The sequence below is a fragment of the Lissotriton helveticus genome, chromosome 2_1 (assembly GCF_964261635.1).
Source record: "Lissotriton helveticus chromosome 2_1, aLisHel1.1, whole genome shotgun sequence".
In the NCBI taxonomy this organism is placed as follows: domain Eukaryota; kingdom Metazoa; phylum Chordata; class Amphibia; order Caudata; family Salamandridae; genus Lissotriton; species Lissotriton helveticus.
In genome coordinates this window covers 825,507,318-825,524,713 of record NC_136059.1, presented here as the reverse complement: position 1 = coordinate 825,524,713, position 17,396 = coordinate 825,507,318, and the positions used below count along the sequence as shown (strand labels likewise).

At 42.0% G+C, this 17,396-nt stretch overlaps 1 protein-coding gene across 4 annotated transcripts in view; it reads right to left on the bottom strand.

Annotated features, from left to right (window-relative positions):
* Nucleotides 1–17,396, bottom strand: part of DMXL1 (Dmx like 1) — a 2,287,446-nt gene that overhangs the window by 708,912 nt on the left and 1,561,138 nt on the right. For 2 of the 4 annotated variants that reach the window (XM_078675553.1, XM_078675552.1), the window contains one exon: nt 10,177–10,290. The exons of the other annotated variants lie outside the window; for them this stretch is intronic. In XM_078675553.1, coding sequence (XP_078531679.1) covers nt 10,177–10,290 — 114 coding nt within the window. The remainder of the gene's footprint in view (nt 1–10,176; nt 10,291–17,396) is intronic. 4 annotated transcript variants of the gene reach the window in all.

Below are 17,396 nucleotides of genomic sequence, written 5' to 3'. Positions count from 1 at the left end.
TACTTAAAAAACAGGTTTTTCAAGAATTTATATCCGATTCATTTCCAATGTATGTCCAGTATATTTACACTGTGTTTATGGCATTATAGTGGAATTTTAGAAATGATTTATCACCGTTACAGATTGATACCGATTGCAACAATTGGGCTGCAGTTTGCTCCAAAACGTATTTTTTCCGATTCTGGATCTGGCTAGACTTTGCTTCAGATCATGCACGTGTTTGACTATGGATATGTCCGAGGCAGCTATAAAAATAGCCCTCAGCTGTACTCGCAGTACATTATGGATGCTTCGCTTCCTGTAGCGCACCTGTATAAGCCGTTTGCCACTTGTAAGCTAAGCAGAGGTGTAAACTGTAAAGACGATTGGTTTTGGTATAGATGTGTGTGGCCAGCGTGCACGGCTGTGGTTCGGGCCGTGCAAAATCAGGAATCAGGTTTTCATAGCCATTGAGGAAGGGGTCCTGTGGAGGGGCCTAAGACTCCAGTTGACTTCACCAGCGCCGTGGGCTCTTTCACAGCATGGAGCTAGCAGCACGCACCCCCTCCCCTCGAGAGAGCTTGTTAAAAAAAATCACATCTCCTCTTCGTGCTCTTTCAGGGATAGGTGTCATTGTGCAAGCGTGGCGCTTTTAAACATAAGCAACCTGGGATGCTGAAAAGCACCGAAGCATGTCATTTTGATCCAAGGGCAGACACTGCGCACGGCGTGCACCCGTGTGATCCTGAGGGGGTGCGGTGTGCATGCAGGGGTGTAAGGCCGAGGTCTGTGGTGCACTGAGATCTGCCAAAGAGGTCTGCCCTCCAATGCAGAGGTGGAAAGACACAGGCATTACAATGTATGATTATGGCACTCGCAAAATAACAAATGTTTTGCAATTCCACTTTACACATGTGTTGGAAAAAAAAAAGGCATATAGAGCATCGTTCATTGCCCAGCCCGTCCCTGAGCTCCTCTTGTGTGGCACGACATTTATGACTTTCATTATGCCGCCCTTTGAAACAACCAGTGCTGTGAGGCCTTCCCACATCTGAATGTACACATTGGAGGCGACATCCTATACCCCAGTGTGTAATGAGGCGACAACAGTTCACAGTGTTTATGTGGTGTTACTAGATATGTGTGTAATGTGCACACATATCCTGTGGCTGAACTTACACTCAAGCATGCTCTGCTCCCAAGCGTGACTCAAGTTACACAGGCAAGGATTGGAGCATGGAATCCACGCCTGTGCTGTGCCTTCACTCCTGTATCCTTTAATGCTACCAAGATAGTGTTTGCTTCACTGATAAATCCAACACGGTGCTTATTCATTTATTTATTTATACATTTTTACATATCGCGGACATTACCCAAAGATGTCAGAGTGCTTTATGATAAAGTAGGTTTCATTACAAGTGAAATAAAGTTACAATAATTACAACTGTGCCATTGAATGTCTTGCCTGGTTTCATCTGGTTTCTGGTTTTCACGTTCCTGACAATGTTGGGCCACATTACCCCATCATGGATTTTAAGCTTTATTCTAATGTTTATTTAGGCAATAATGGTGATGTTACAAAACTGGTGCTCATGTAAAGCGCTCTGATGCCCGATGTCTCGGGTCTACTTCGCTATATAAAACAAAAAATAGAAACATCAGTTGTTGGCCTATATATGTTGGAGCGTTGGCAGTCTGCCAGACTATGTTTGTGGTCCCAGTAGTGAACTAGCAGCAGGGGGCAGCGCAGAAGCTTAATGTGCCTGCTGCAAAGAACATATATACCTGATGCAGATCACAAAATGCATATGATGTAAATAGGTCAGTGAGGCACTGCTTTTGTCAGAGAGATCCTTTTGTTACTTGCAGTTTCTAAGTTAAAATCCTAACATACAACAACGAGCTATTAACTGTCATCTAAGAGCTGGATGCAAACTGCAAGGAAAAAATTGGAGGGTTATGTTTTTTCCCCACAGTCTTTGTTTCATTACCCTACTGTTTCAAAAATAAATTGTTATCTTTTCATTTTCTGAAACAACAACGGTCCATGCAAAAGAATTATATGCAAAGCAATGAATATAGACTGAATCAGTTCTATATTTGGGGCGACATGTCCAGCCGGACAGAGGTCTTCAATATTTACTCAATTGAAATATTTCATACACAGGAATACCTTCAACAAATCACCAGTGTGGGGCACAAGCCTGTACCCAAACACAGTCAGATCAGTACAAAAGGTAAACAGAGGAAAAGAGCAGGGCTTTTCAAGGCAAAAGCAGCAATTTCTGTAAAGTATTGAGTGTACAGCAATATCAGTTAAACACCATTACATATAACATTTAAATCAAGCATTTGTATATGGTGTACAATGAGTCGACGGCGTTTCAGTCCCACTACTTAGTCATGGGGACCATCATCAGGACATTTATATTTGCCTTTAACATTATAAGCCTCTAATGCCAGGGGGGGGGGGAGGAAAAAGGTTACCCCGATCGGCACGGGCAAGGGCTAAGAAATTGATAGCCTGGGGAAGCAGCCCAGAATTGGGCGCTATTGAGGTGGGCCGCGCTTCATTGATTAAAATCCGCGGTACCAGGAGAAGACCGGTTCAGTCGGTAGTGGAATCTGTTTCCTGGTGGATGGTCCCCATGACTAAGTAGTGGGACTTGTAGTGATTTGTTGAAGGTATTCCTGTGTATGAAATATTTCAATTGAGTAAAAAATTGAAGACCTCTGTCCGGCTGGACATGTCGCCCCAAATATAGAACTGATTCAGTCTATATTCATTGCTTTGCATATAATTCTTTTGCATGGACCGTTGTTGTTTCACAAAATATGCTCCCCGAGGTCCGATGCTAATTCACTTGGGGCCCCTTGTTGTCCTTAACACATCTTTTCATTTTCAGCACCTGACAACCTGAAACATTACCGCATTTTGGGGCAATTTTCCAGCAAACAACAAGAGGACCCCAACCTCCTTTGCTGCTCTTTTACCCCGGCTACAACCCAGCAAACACCAGTGTTAACCACATTGGTGCTAAGGCAATTCCCGCTGGGTGCTGATTGATTGAAAATCCCATTGTTCATGACAAGGTCAGCTCGTCATAAGCACAGCTCCAGTGCACTGCATGACGAGCTGACCTTGTCATTAGCATGGAAGGGGTTAAAGGTAAGGAAACTGATGCTATATATTTTTTTACATGGGAGTTAGGGCTATGTATGTATGTTGTCACTCTCCAGGCCCTCAAGCAGTGTCTCTTTCAGTGCCTTGAGCAACCACTATGGCACAGAGAGGCAGGAGGCAGTACGGCTGTATTTTAGCAGTCATTTTGTGGAAAGGGGAGCTGACCTGTTGGAGATGTATTACGATAATGCACAAGATATATGTATTTATACTGAAATTTGATATTATTGCACTGCACCTTATACGTTGTACTTTGATTATTGACAGGTTTCTTTAATATATATATTGGTAAGGCCAGCAACACACCATCATGAATACAGTACAAGAGCTGATTGCAAGGTCATTCCAGGCACGGCCACTTGAACAAAAACTACAGATAAAGCAATTAGGACCTCATCGGCCTGAAATAAACCTACAGCAAACTACACAGGACAGAGGAAAAATGTCAAAACGTACATTCTCAAATGCCTGGTACACAAAAGCTGATTGGCTTACAGGGTGCCCTATAAAAAATTCTCTGCTCTGCTTCCCATGCTTGCTGTTTTCTTGGACACGTCAAGGACTAGTAGACTTGAAGCATATTTCTGAAAAAATAAAGAAACATGCGCTCACAAGAAATCATCTGGAAAACCTGACAAGACTGGGAATGTTGGGGGAAGACGCACCAATTGAGCAGCAGATAAATGATGCATATCGCAAATCCATTCAAAAACTCAATCAAGCTGTTGATAAGAACAGACAAAATCTATCCAAGATCATTGATTGCATTCGTTTCTGTGGTGCTTTCGAACTGGCATTGCGAGGCCATGACGAATCAGAAACTTCCTCAAAACCTGGGATCTTCCTAGGCCTAGTGGATTTAATGTCAACCATAGACACGGATTTGGAAACACATTTAGCACGTGCTGCAGTCTTTAAGGGCACCTCTAATACAATACAAAATGAACTCCTTGACTGTATGCTCGAAATTATAAGAAGCCATATTGTGCAAGAGTTGCGAAACACAGACTTTGTGGCTATTCAGGCTGATGACACCACTGATGTGGCCACTAAAACACAGTCCGTGTTAGTGTTTCGGTACCTTGACAGTGACAGAAACGTTGTGGAGCGGTTCTATGGTTTCACACATTTAAGAGACTCTAGTGCAGCAACCATCACTGAAGCTATACTGTGTCAACTGGACTTAATTTTCCCAGACCTGCCTCAAAAACAAAAACTTATCGCACAAAGCTATGATGGTGCGTCCGTAATGAGTGGAAGCCTTAGTGGAGTACAGAAACGAATTAGAGATGTGTACCCTAATGCTCATTTTGTGCACTGTTACGCCCACCAACTCAATCTTATTATGCAACAGGCGGTATCAAAGGTCAGAGAGACACGAGTTTTCTTTCAGGATATCGGAGGCATAGCAGCATTCTTCACACGTTCCCCCAAAAGAACAGAAGCCCTTCATGAGATTGTGGACAAAAGCGTACCAAGGGGATCCTCAACTCGTTGGAACTTTCACAATCGTACAGTCAACGTAATCTTTGAACAGAGGGAGGGCCTTGAGAAATGTTTTGTCGCCATAGCATCCAGAGAAGACTTTGATCACACAAGTCAGAATGAAGCCCATGGCTTTATTAGAACACTACAAGACAAAGAGTTTCAGTTCTTACTGTTTTTATTTCATGACATAATGAGTCATGTTGATGCGTTATACGATCAGTTACAAAGAAAAGACATAGATACTGTCTCTGTGAAAGCCACTACATCGACATTTGTACAAAAGATAAAGAAAGTGAGAGATGGGGTTGACGATTTAGAGAGCAAACTGCCGGAGCATTCTATTTTTGCAAACCGCAGACAAAACATCACCTCTCTGGTTCGAATTGGAAAGGAGATATGTGACATTGTAATTGTGCAGGCACAAGAACGTTTTTCATTCAGAAAACATTTGGTGAGTGCCACTTTATTGCAAAGTAAAGAGTTTGCACAATATGATGAATCCTTCCCTGAGCGTGCTCTGAATCAGGCTGTGGAAGCATATCCTATGCTCAAAAAAGAGCAGCTGAGAACTGAGTTAACTGTACTCTACGGAATGCCTGTGTACCGGAAGGCCACAAGCGCCTTGACTTTGCTGAGTTCAATTCATAAACTGCATATGGAAAACTCACTTACGATGTTTTTCAGCCTTGAAGCGCATAAAGACATTCCTCAGGAACACCATGCTAGAGGAAAGACTAAATGCTTTGGCGATGCTATCTGTAGAGAGCAAGCTAGTCCAAAAGATACCGGACTTCAACATGAAAGTAATTGACAAGTTTGCTACACTGAAAGACAGACGTGCTGATTTCATTTACAAAACGTAAATGCTGCTACTTGCTTGCTGAATACAAAAAATTCTGATTGAGGTAAGAAATGCATTGTTATCTCTGTTTTTAAAAGTTTTGTAGTGTTTGTTCCAATTGGAGACTACACAGATTTGCTCACCTTTGTTCAATGGCCGGACCTGTCTCCCGCAGGGTGAACGATTCATTGCTTGTGTTGCCTATCAAACCTTTCTCCTTGGCAAATTGCGAAAACCTTCATACCATTTATGTTTGAGGTACTTGCGTGGACCTATGTGAAGTGTGTGTACAAAGCTCAACTCAACCAGAATCACGGTAACAGCGCGTTGCGCTGCCTCTTTTATATTCAGTGTATTGTTAGTCTTTCATGTGACCTTTATGACCACTCTATCCTGGCAGATTATTCTTTGAACGTATAACCTACAGAAGAATACGCACTCCTCTTACTCCTCTCTGGGAATAGAGTGGTGAGCCATACATACCTTATCATTGTATATACTGACATTGTGTTGGACCATAGTGCTCATAATCTTATCCTTCTGTTGCACAGGGGTACAACCTATGTTAACCTGCCATTTGTCTACTAGAACCAAGACTGAAAGCTGTGTAGGTTGTATATACAAGTGTGTTCATACTCTCTGTAGTATAGATAAGAATAGAGTGTAACATCTTCCTTCCTTTAAAAGCCTGCCAGTGCCTATTCTTCAAGAATTCACGAAGAGGTTCCCACGCTCAAGACCTGTTTTTCTTCCCCCGCCTTTCCTTGTTTTGTTTCCCTGTTTTCCCCTGGCGTGCCATTCGTTACTCTAGAGTCTAATAGAGTCGGAAGGCCATAGGGGAAGACTGTGGACTTTTCTTCAAGTTCCTGACGCTCCTGCGGAACGAGCCTGGCAACCATTACACTGCTGTGCAACTTCTTCTACTCTTAGAGATGAGATTTCCATGAAAGTCTTATAGTCTGAATTCAGCACCTGAGCATAATAGGACGGAATGTATGAAGCTCTGTGGTTATTACTGAATAAGCAGCTACCTATGTTATGCCATCTATCAATGTAATAACTGCACTTTCACAATTGCTTTATTAACCTTCCTGCTTTCTCAAATTTGCTTGAAAATGCACGATTTTTCTTTTTTTTCAAAATTTTCTTGGGGGGGGTAACCCCCCTACACCCCCCTTTTGGGGTTCGGCCTGGCTCGCTACGCTCACTAGCTACGGTGCTGTATGCAAATCACTCTCGCCGCACCACTTTAAAATCTCACCCGCCGCCCCTGCTTAGGCGGGGTGGGTCCGCCAGTCCCACGGCGACAGGTACGGGCCCCGGGGTCAAGAGAGCAGGCGCCGCTATTTGGAGGTTTGACGATGTGGAGAATTAAGCGACAGCGGGGCACTGCATCAGAATTTGTGGCGATCTTCGTCACGGACGGGTGGTACAGGGTATGGCAAGTTGGTGGCCGCAGAATTTGAGGGATGGATGGCTGCTGATGGCGGTGGATCTTGGTGCGGATGACGGAGGGGTCCGGGCACTCTTAGAGTGCAACTGCCATCTTGACGCTCCAAACCACGCCCTGGCCGAGTCCATTAAGGCATGGATAAACATCCCCAACAAGCAAGTGGCATTAGTAGACTTTAACGCCATACTTGCAGTAGAGAAAGCCTTCTTGGCAGATTGCTCCAATTTCTTAAGAGTCCCTGTTCCCCAGAAATGTAGGGAACCACCGAGCCGACTGCTTAGAACAGGAAGCCTGCACCACCAAGCTTTCTGGTGTAGGGTGGGCAGAAAGAAAGGCAGGATCATTAGAAGCAGTCCTTGAAAACAGGAGGAGCAGATTAGAGTTTCTGCCATACCTCCAGAATTGGCTTATTAAAAGGCAAACAGTGGTTCAACAACACAAGTTGGTGAATGCAACACCTCAATAAGAATATTTGGCCTGATCTCAGCTGTGGGCAGTTGAAGATCCAAAAGTTCTGCCTTCCTGATGACAGCATGGTATAGTGCATTATCCTGAGAAGGCAAGGCCTTTGGGGTTGAAAGCGCCCACTCCGGGGTAGTGTCTAAACCACTGGCCTCCTGAAGGCCTTCCAATTCATCAACTGAGACGATGATTTCCCCTTCTTCTGCCTCATACTGCTGGTATTCCTCTTCCTCAAGCAGTCTTTGAGCTTCCTTCCATGACCGCATCTTCGGAATCGGCGTCAACTGCACCAAACGCGGTGCCGGAGACATCTGCACCGGCATCGAAGGAGGACCCTTCAAAGTGGGTAACAGTGCCGTTCGAAGCCAAGATGATGATGGGCCATCGGATGAAGCCGTGACTGTGAAATCGGCGCCAAAACCCTAGGTGCCGGAAACTGCCAGTTCGGGCCGTCAGCATAAATGCCACAAAGGGTGCCTGGGCATATTGCTGAGGGATGCCCAAATTAAAGGAAAGCGGACCCAAGGGGCCAGACGGCGGACTGGTAGGGTAGGATGCCCTGGCAAAGGGTGCCTGGGCATATTGCTGAGGGATGCCCAAATTAAAGGAAAGCGGACCCAAGGGGCCAGACGGCGGACTGGTAGGGTAGGATGCCCTGGCAAACATGGCGTACATCGCATTAAGAATATGTGACGGATCTGACCCTGGCCCAGGAAAGGGAGGATAAGGAGCAGAGTCTGAATCCACTCGAGGTCGCGTCTAAGGCTGAAGCTGCAGAACTGGGGACAACGAATCCAGTACAGACAAAGCCACAGAAACAGGAGAAGACTCCCTGGGCTCCGGAGAATCCCTTGGAGCTGAGAAACCCTGGGTGAGAAGAACCCCTCAGTATTGGAGAGTGGCCGTAGTCGCTTGAGGAGAAGGCGAATACGAGACAACATCCTTAGAATGACATCGCAGACCGACCTCGAAGCCCTACCCTTCGAAGATATATGTAGAGATCCATGCCTTCTCTTCTTCTTATGTTTCTTTGACTTCGAAGTATACGAAGTCTTTGACTTCGATTTTGACCTCTTACAACCCCTTTTCTCCTATTTCACTCTAGCCACGAAGAGCTTAACCTCACACTCCTTCAGTGCCTTCGGATTTCTCTTCCGACAGCTGGAACAACCTCCGACGTCGTGATCCAACGAGAGATACCAGAGACAGTCGTTGTGGGAATCTGTGATGGACCTATGTCTCCCACACTCCCTACAAGGCTTGAATCCAGACTTCTTCAAAGAAGCCATTGCACTGCTATTCCAAAAGAGAAGAAGAACAAAGTAATAACGAAACCAATTGGAGTGTCCCACAAAACATTTACGCGTCGACAGTGCTGAAAGAAAGGGAACTGATGCAGCGCGCCAACAAAGCCTTCTTATGGCTCCGGTGAGTCGCCAGCAGAGCCATGCCATTGTGACGCCCTCGTCAACGTGGAAGAGCTAAGAAAAAGTTTCAGCGGAATGCTGACGCAGGGGTAATTAAAAAATGAGGAATCCACCGGCTGACGTATCCATCAGATTTATATTTTATATTGAAGTATGCGGTTTTACGACTTTTATTGCTCTCTTTGTATTTTAATCTTGTTTTGACACATTATGGCTGTTTACAGTCGAATAAAAAGTTTAAACGATGAACGTATGGACAGAACATTTTTAGAAAAGTGAAAAATTTTAGATGTGCACTTTGTCCTTCACTACTACCATGCTGTTCATTACTACCATGCTGTTCACCATATTTCCCGAAAGCTTGGCAATATCAGATAATGCACCTACACATGAAAAGTATTTCATTATTTTTGCCACAAACCTCAATATGCACCAAACTGCACCAAACTGTTCAATTATTGTAGTCTGGAGTGATCTTGGTTTAATTTCAAACAATATTGTCTGCACAAATTTAATTTTATACAGCCCTCTGCATTTTCAAAAGAATACTCAACAACTTTTAAATGAAAAAATACAAAAAAATGCTACTTTGAAGCAATCTAACAAGTCAAGACTGAAAAAAATGTGAGGTATCTACCGAACATCAATTTAAGCTCTGGAACTAGCACGTTTTGAACTTTTATTTGTACAAACAGCACACATCTGCTACTTTATCATACTTAATCATGCAATAGCAAGGATCATGTTGGAATTCATCCACTATTTATGGTGTAATATTAGCTATTAACAGAGCACGGCACTTCAAATGATTCAATGAAAATATCTATTAAAACATATTGAACTCCAAAATGATGCTGTGCTCAAAAGGTTAAGATTTTCTCACAAGAGCCAAGACCTTCAGACAGGAAGCAGCCAGAACACTTCAGATGTATTTGTAAGTGTTAATCATTTTGGACATATTTTGGCATGCTATTTAACATGTTTTTGCTGGAAACAAACTTGTATAAATATATTTTTTCTATGCAAAAGTATTTTTAATTCAATAAATGAGTCACTTATGACAGTGTCATCAAAGAAAATGTACCATTCAATTATGTACATTTCGAAGTGCTCTGCACAAATAATAAATCTAAATTTGTTTGGCATCGCAATATCATAGAAATCAATCATATTAGTGTCTGCCGACACAATGGAAAGCTCAAGTAACATTAAGTTCAGAATTGAACAAGTAACCTTTGGGTTATTACAAACAAAAACATGGTTTTATTTTAAATGTGCAAATATATATGCAAAAATCACACAATCAAGCACTGAAATTAAAGACCTAATACTAATGTCTTGCCTGTAGGGCTGATAGGACTAGCTGTACTGATAGATGAAAGTGCTTTGGAAAAACCAACACATTCCATGGAAAACACTACTACCTGATGAGGGCTAGGCATAGAAAAGTACCTTCCTGCAAAAATAAAGAGGAAATGAATAATATATTCGCATTCATTCAGAAGTGACAGATGAAAATATTGACATTTAACAATTGGTTTTACAGTGGTGCTTTCAAACTTCTCAAATACATATGAAAAGTTCATCAAAATTCAGAAACTATTCTCGAAATAGCATGCAAATGTTGATAGATTTTTAAAACTAATAAATGAGGTGCCACAATTACCATGACCTAGTGCAAAATTAAAATTAGCTCTTTTAGCTATAATTTTCAATTGTAATGCATTCAGAGCACCATAGGCAATCTTGTGAGGTTCAACTTTAGCCTGGACGGAAACAAACATCTGTACGTAGACCTGTAGTGTTCAATGCTACATGACAACTTAGCTATTAGAAAAACCAAATGGCGAGCACCTTAGTCAAACTATTCTTAAATTGCTTAACAATTGTGAATGTAAACTGAAAATGACAGCCATTATCAAAATAATTATTTTTGGGTTTGAAAGCCCATTTCTGGAGTGTGGTGTCCAATATAGCAATGAACAAGGTCATAAGCAGCAAGTTCACTAAAAAGGAGTCCAAAGCAGGTCATCGTAAATGCAGGCACTCAACAGTCTATATGTCACTGATTAGTATTGTGAGTACAATGAACTGTTTCAAGGATGTGGATTTGCAAACAGCAAAGAAATAAATAATTTTAATAAGCAGGAAAGCCATTATTCAGTCTGGTTCTGATGGGTTTGGTGGTTACAAAATGAAATGGTGTTTGGCAAATGTTCAAAAGTCCTTTTGTTCATTGTGAAGGCTTTTTTGACTCACAAACAGGCTTTTGTAACTCACTCCAGATCACTATAGGGAATGAACATGAAAGGTAAGTCTCTTCCTAACCGAGAGTATTAATGGAATCACTCAATAGTTTGTGTCAGCAACTGCGGGCACAACCCATTGAAAAGTTACAAACATCTCGAATAGGTGGTAACTGATTCGCAAAGGGGAAGCTTCTCCTTTGGAAATCATGTCGGACGACCACAAGGGCTAAGGCAGTGGTCCCTGGGACCACTGAATACTCGCCCAATGCCTTCCAAAATGGGGGAAAAAAATAAACACCACCTGTTGGTTTAAGAAACATGGGCTGTTTAAAAATATGTTTTCTGTTTGGGAATGCAAATGCAGTGATGAAGGTCAGCAGTCCCTTCCATCATCCTGTGGATGCCAATCACTGGGGTCACAAATAGCGACCAACCTAATAATATTTATTAGACAAGTGGTTAGCAAAATGGCAGGCAGGTTGTAAGAAGTGAGTGCGCAAATTGCACCCACTACTTGTGACCTGCATCTTCGTAATCTGGACTTGTAATGGTCACCAGGTGTGATACCTGCTACTTCTTTTCCTCTGTGTGCCCGAGAGACCTTCCTTGCAATCCTTGACGCAAAGACTATAAAGAAGCACCAAAAACAGAAGGCAGAAAGGTGTCTAATTTCTTTGTTTACATTCTCTGATATTCAGACCTTTGACCCAACACTATACCGGTGGGACATGTGCAGGTCAGAGAAAAGAAAAGTAAAAAACTAAAAGAGAAAGGGCATGAGATATACTGCAGCACCAGGAGGATACTTTGGTACAGCTGCTTCTCTTGGTTACAAATGATGTTGAAGAACCATAAATACAAATATTACACAGAAAAAGCTTTATAGGTAATCAGGGATATGCTATATAAGTATCCCCAGGATCGCTCTAATGAATGTATTGTATAGGTCTAGAGATTGTAAATGAATAACTAACTATTCGAATGAAAACACTCCTTTTTCTTATGATGTGAGATAATTATTGCATTATGAAGATTAGGTTTAATCATCTGAAAGGGAGAGGATGAACAACCTGAGAAATTCTTTTTATGGCTACATTTATGTGATGAAAAGCTAAGAATTACAGATGGCAGGTGTAAAGTAATGATAGAACATTTACAGTTTGATTATTATTAACAATGAATGGCTTGAAGTCAAACTGTATAGGCTTCATCTGAAAAGCCAAAGAGGACCGCCCTTTTGCCTAGCCGCTTAACTTCAGAGGACTTGTGCTAATACACTTATGTGAACAAGTATCTAACACAGAGAATTGTTAAGAGAAAAGCTTACTGCAAGAGACTATCATAAACACCATTCTTGCAAAAGGATGGGATTCCAAAATACAGATTCAATGTTTAGTAGTGATACGATGAAAGGCTCAGGATAAACACTATTTTCTGTTACACACTTTTCTAATATGAATAGCAGAGACAAGAATGTAATCACTGATAACTGGCATATTCTCAATGCAATTTAGGATAAATACACATAGAAACACTTTTGCCTTTTGTAAGAATAAAAACCTGGTGCATGCTGCCACCAAGATGACCTTGATGGATACTCGGGACACAATATGGGGTCCACCACCTGTGAGGGGTAATCGTTGTTGTGGTAAATGCTAATCCATTGATGAAGCACTGGAGACCAATAAACTTGAGCAATAGCAAAACAAGATAGCTTATGCACACGAAGAATTGAAGGATCAAAAATGTTGTATATCCTATTGCCTAACTCTGAAATAAGTGTTATATTAGAGAAACTGGTAAAGAGAGGAGAGTGAGGATTCTGTGGACATTAATTATGCAATACGCAAAAAGAAATTTACAGCTTCCTTAGTACTTAGTCTTGAGTTTGGACATTCAGGTATATGAGTCTAGACTAAATGTGAACATTTCTTTGGAAAGCACAAACCATTTGTAAGAAAACAGTACTATAGGTAACAAAATGTTTAACCGGGATACCCTTGTGGTTAAAGGGGTTTACTTTTCTCAATATTGTAGAAAAACCCTCTTACAGTCATTTATATTTAAGGATATGGGATAAAGTCTTAACAGAAACATACTTTGGAGATCACTTGTTATAGAAGATTATACTTCTGTGACTGTTGTGTGTAGGTAATCAAAACATGGGCTACCTCCCCATATTTTAGTGGTACCCTTTGTTCTTGTACGTCATTGAATGTGGCTATTTGCTCTTTAAACCAACGGGTCATGTGAAGGTTTCACAACATATTGGAATGAAAATATCTCGAAGTACTGATGGTCCAAATAAATAATATTATCATAACAAGAAAATCTAGTTTTTGTAAGGTAGATGTTGCATAGAGAAAAAGTAATTCTTTCTGCCCTCATTGCATCCTACAATGCAGATCCCCCCTGTCACTGTTTTACATTCTAGTAGTTAAAACTCTGCAGTGATGAAAAAAAGTTGAATCCACGTTGGGTTGTCTTACGTTTTATAACAGTGTTACTTTCAACGAACAGTATATCAATTCAGTTATCTCAGCAAGCTATTGTGCGTTATTGGTCTGCATTTCCCAAATGAGGTGATTAGAAAGGGGCTCCCTTCTGGGTTTAGGCATATCCAGCCACTGGGCTTATTTCTGACTACCAGTTAAATAATCATTCTATACTTTTCATATTTTCTTTTGATGGGAGTTCTAGCCTCTTAAGTTATGGAGTGAATGAAATAAACACACATGAAGGGTACAGTAATGAATAACTGAATGCAATAACTTTTTGGTATTAATATTTGGGCTAAATAGCACAAAGGGAATATATAAATCAGTCAGAGTATGGGTCTACATGGGTCCGATAAGTTACGAGATATAACAAACAATGTCACAAAAAGGCTCGAATATGGGAGCGAATGAGGATCTTGATGTTACATAAATAGTGACTAGTTATTGTGAGTGGTAAATTGTATTGCTTGAATTGATTCCATAGGGGGAAAGAAAAAATGTGGGCGCTAGGTTTCACTGTTCGAGTGTGTTCGTGAATTTTGTGCATAGGTGAAGGAAAGGGTGATCATGTTTCTCAATTATTGTTTAGGGAAGTTATTTTTATGAACATATCTATAAGCTTGTTTCTCAAAAGAAATAAACCATCCATAAGATACAGCAATATACGTTTATTTCCTAATAATAATTTGACTAATTCAATGTTCTAATATATGGATGGAGATGAATTATCAGTCTAAATACACTATTAGAATTCATGACTGGTTTCTACTTTGTCTACTCTTGCATTTTGATAACTTTGAATGACAATGTGTTACATTTTCTGGGATATAGACTCTCTGGAAATAGTTCACTGAGTATACTCTATAGTACTCACACTCAATATCAAAATTCTCCTGAAGAAGGTGACATTGATTGGTGGTGAATCCACTGTGTTAGCATTTATAAAATGGATTTGTTGGGCAAGTACCTTACAATATTGGATATGTGAAGTCAAGTACTGTTACAGAGTAGGATCCTAGAGAGAGACAGAGAGAGACAGAGAGAGAGAGAGAGAGAGAGACGGAGAGGGAGACAGAGAGGGAGACAGAGACAGAGACAGAGAGAGACAGAGAGAGAGACAGAGAGAGAGACAGAGACAGAGACAGAGACAGAGACAGAGACAGAGACAGAGACAGAGACAGAGACAGAGACAGAGACAGAGACAGAGACAGAGAGAGAGAGAGAGAGAGAGAGAGAGAGAGATCAGTGTTGTTATGACCACTTTTTAGGCTGTGAAAAACATATTAAGGACATGCTGAATACTTACCTAGAAATATATTCCGCTGATTGCTTACCACTGGTTTTGCGTTTTTCCTTCACATTTGTTTGATTCGATTCGCTGCCTTCATTGGTTTTAGCATGTCCAACTTGTATTTATCCCTCCCATGGAGCGTATCTGTCTTTACCATCTCTCTTACTCGCATCATCAGATGTGCTCGCTCTCAACTATTTTTAAAATTCTTCATGTGCATGTTATTTCCACCTATTCTCAAGTATGCTTCTCTCTGACCTCTACGTGCTTCATGTCTCTCTCTCTCTCTAGCCCATGTGGTCCTCTGCCCCCTTTCTATTGCTCCACCTTGTCCGGGTAGTTATCCCTACCCACCCATTGCTTTACCCCTTACCCCCAATGTGTCTACACCTATGCACACCAAAAGAATGCTTTCAAGCATTTTATTTCTTTTTATTTGCTGAAACACATTAGATAGGCAAATACAAAGAAAAAAACAGCTGCTCAATTGGCTTTATTTTCTTCTCCTTTAGTGTTTTCTATTCCTTCCATACAAACTATTCTTCATTTAATCCAGGCTCTCATTTTACTGATAGAACATTTTCCACTCTGGCTTTCACTACCCCGTGTCAGCTTTCACTCAGTACTGAAATAGATTACTAATATCTCTGTAAACAAAACTGTCTCTCACTCTGACCAGTCAGCAGTCTGGCCACTTCCTTCCTTATCTTCAGCTGCCTTGAACAAGTTAATTACCTTTGGTAACGTATTATCTGATAGAGACTCTATCTAGCTGCGGATTCCATACCTCAGAATATTCCCCAGGTGTCAGATTGGATCCGGAAACTTTTGGTGAGCAGAAGTACCTCTGCACGCTGGTAGATGGCATTTTTTGGCTCTGTGTGGCATCTTCCACCCTAGAGGTGACATGCACGCTGCCTATATAGGTGTCAACCCAGCATGCGGACATCAATTTCTTTGCAATTTTCCATACTAGAAGTGCAGAGCCACAAGTAACACTGGCCTCTGGTGTGCGAAGATAGGACCCTTTAACACTAAATTCTGTTCGCAGAGAGTGGAGGGTAGAAGGGTCGGTATGGAATCTGCGACTAGATAAAGTCTCTACCAGATAAGGAGTCTCTTCTCTTTTTTAGATGGGTAAGGTGGAAAGTAAAAGGTAGGCAGAGTGATGGACTGACCTGATGGACTGACCTACATGGAAGGGAGTTAATACCATCAGTAAAAAGGATGCTCTAGTTCAGAGAACCTGCTTGTCTGGGTAGAAGGTGTTGTATGGAGGATTGGCAAATTGTGCCTGTAACTCATTGACCCTCTGGGCAGATGTTATTGCCACTAGGAATGCTGTTTTTATGGTGAGAATCCTGAGTGGACAGTTGGGGTGCAGCTCGAAGGGAACGCACATCAGAAATTTGAGAACCAGGTTGAGGTCCCAGTGAGGCTTAATAAAGAGTGCTGGTGGGTACATATGATAGAGACCTTTCAGAAACCTATGTACAATAGGTGATTTGAAAAGAGATGGCTGATCTGGGAACCAAAGAAATGCCGAAATGGCAGAGAGATAACCTTTCAACATGCCCAAAGCAGAGCCCTGCAGGCCAAGCTAAGAATCAACAAGAGAACCTGAGAAAAGGGTGCGGATAGAGGGTCAACACGTTTATCTGTACACCATGTCACTAACCCGAGCCAACAGCACTAGCATATGGTCTTGATGGATGGACCCCTGCCTGCTAAGATAACATTGCAAACTTCGGGCAGAAGATCGAAAATTGTCAACTGTCGCTGCTCAATTTTCACAAAGGAATGAGAATTGTTTTGGTATTTGGGTGCAGAATTTTGCCCCGCTGCTGCGACAGAAGATCCTCCTGAAGAGGCAGCCTGATCGGAGGACTAATGCTCATACTAAACAGCTGGGCGTACCATAATCTCTGTGCCCAATCCGGAGCCATAAGGATGACGTGGGCCTGGTTGTTCCTGACCTTCTTGAGAACTTTGGGCAGGAGTGGTATTGGTGGAAAGGCTTACAGGAGGCCATACATTCACTCAAGATGAATAGCGTTTCTGAGCAAGAGCTACCTTGGAAAGTCACGGGCTCAAAACTGCTGACATTGTGCATTCTTGGCAATCAAAAGGGATGAAAGGCAGACTGAAGATGTGTGGCCACTGAGAGGCCCAAGGACTTAGCGGTAGCCAGTATGTCCTTGAAGCGCTTCAGCCCCATGTCTGCCTTGTCTCTGAAGAGAGAGGGGACAACAAAGAGCATCTCCATGAGAGAGGCCTCGACATCCCCTGAAAAGCCAGAAGTTCTCAACCAGGCATGGCATCGAATAGCTACCATAGATGAAATCTCTCCATCCAGCAAGTTGGTCGTGTAGAGGCCACAACGGATGGCAAACTTTGTTGTCCTGTCTGACACCGCTTGGGAGATGACAGCCAGGGCCTCCTCCGGGACCTGCAGCAGCACTTGCGCAACCGTTTTCCACAGGGAGTGGAAAAAATGGCCCAATAAGCATGTTGTGTTCACTGA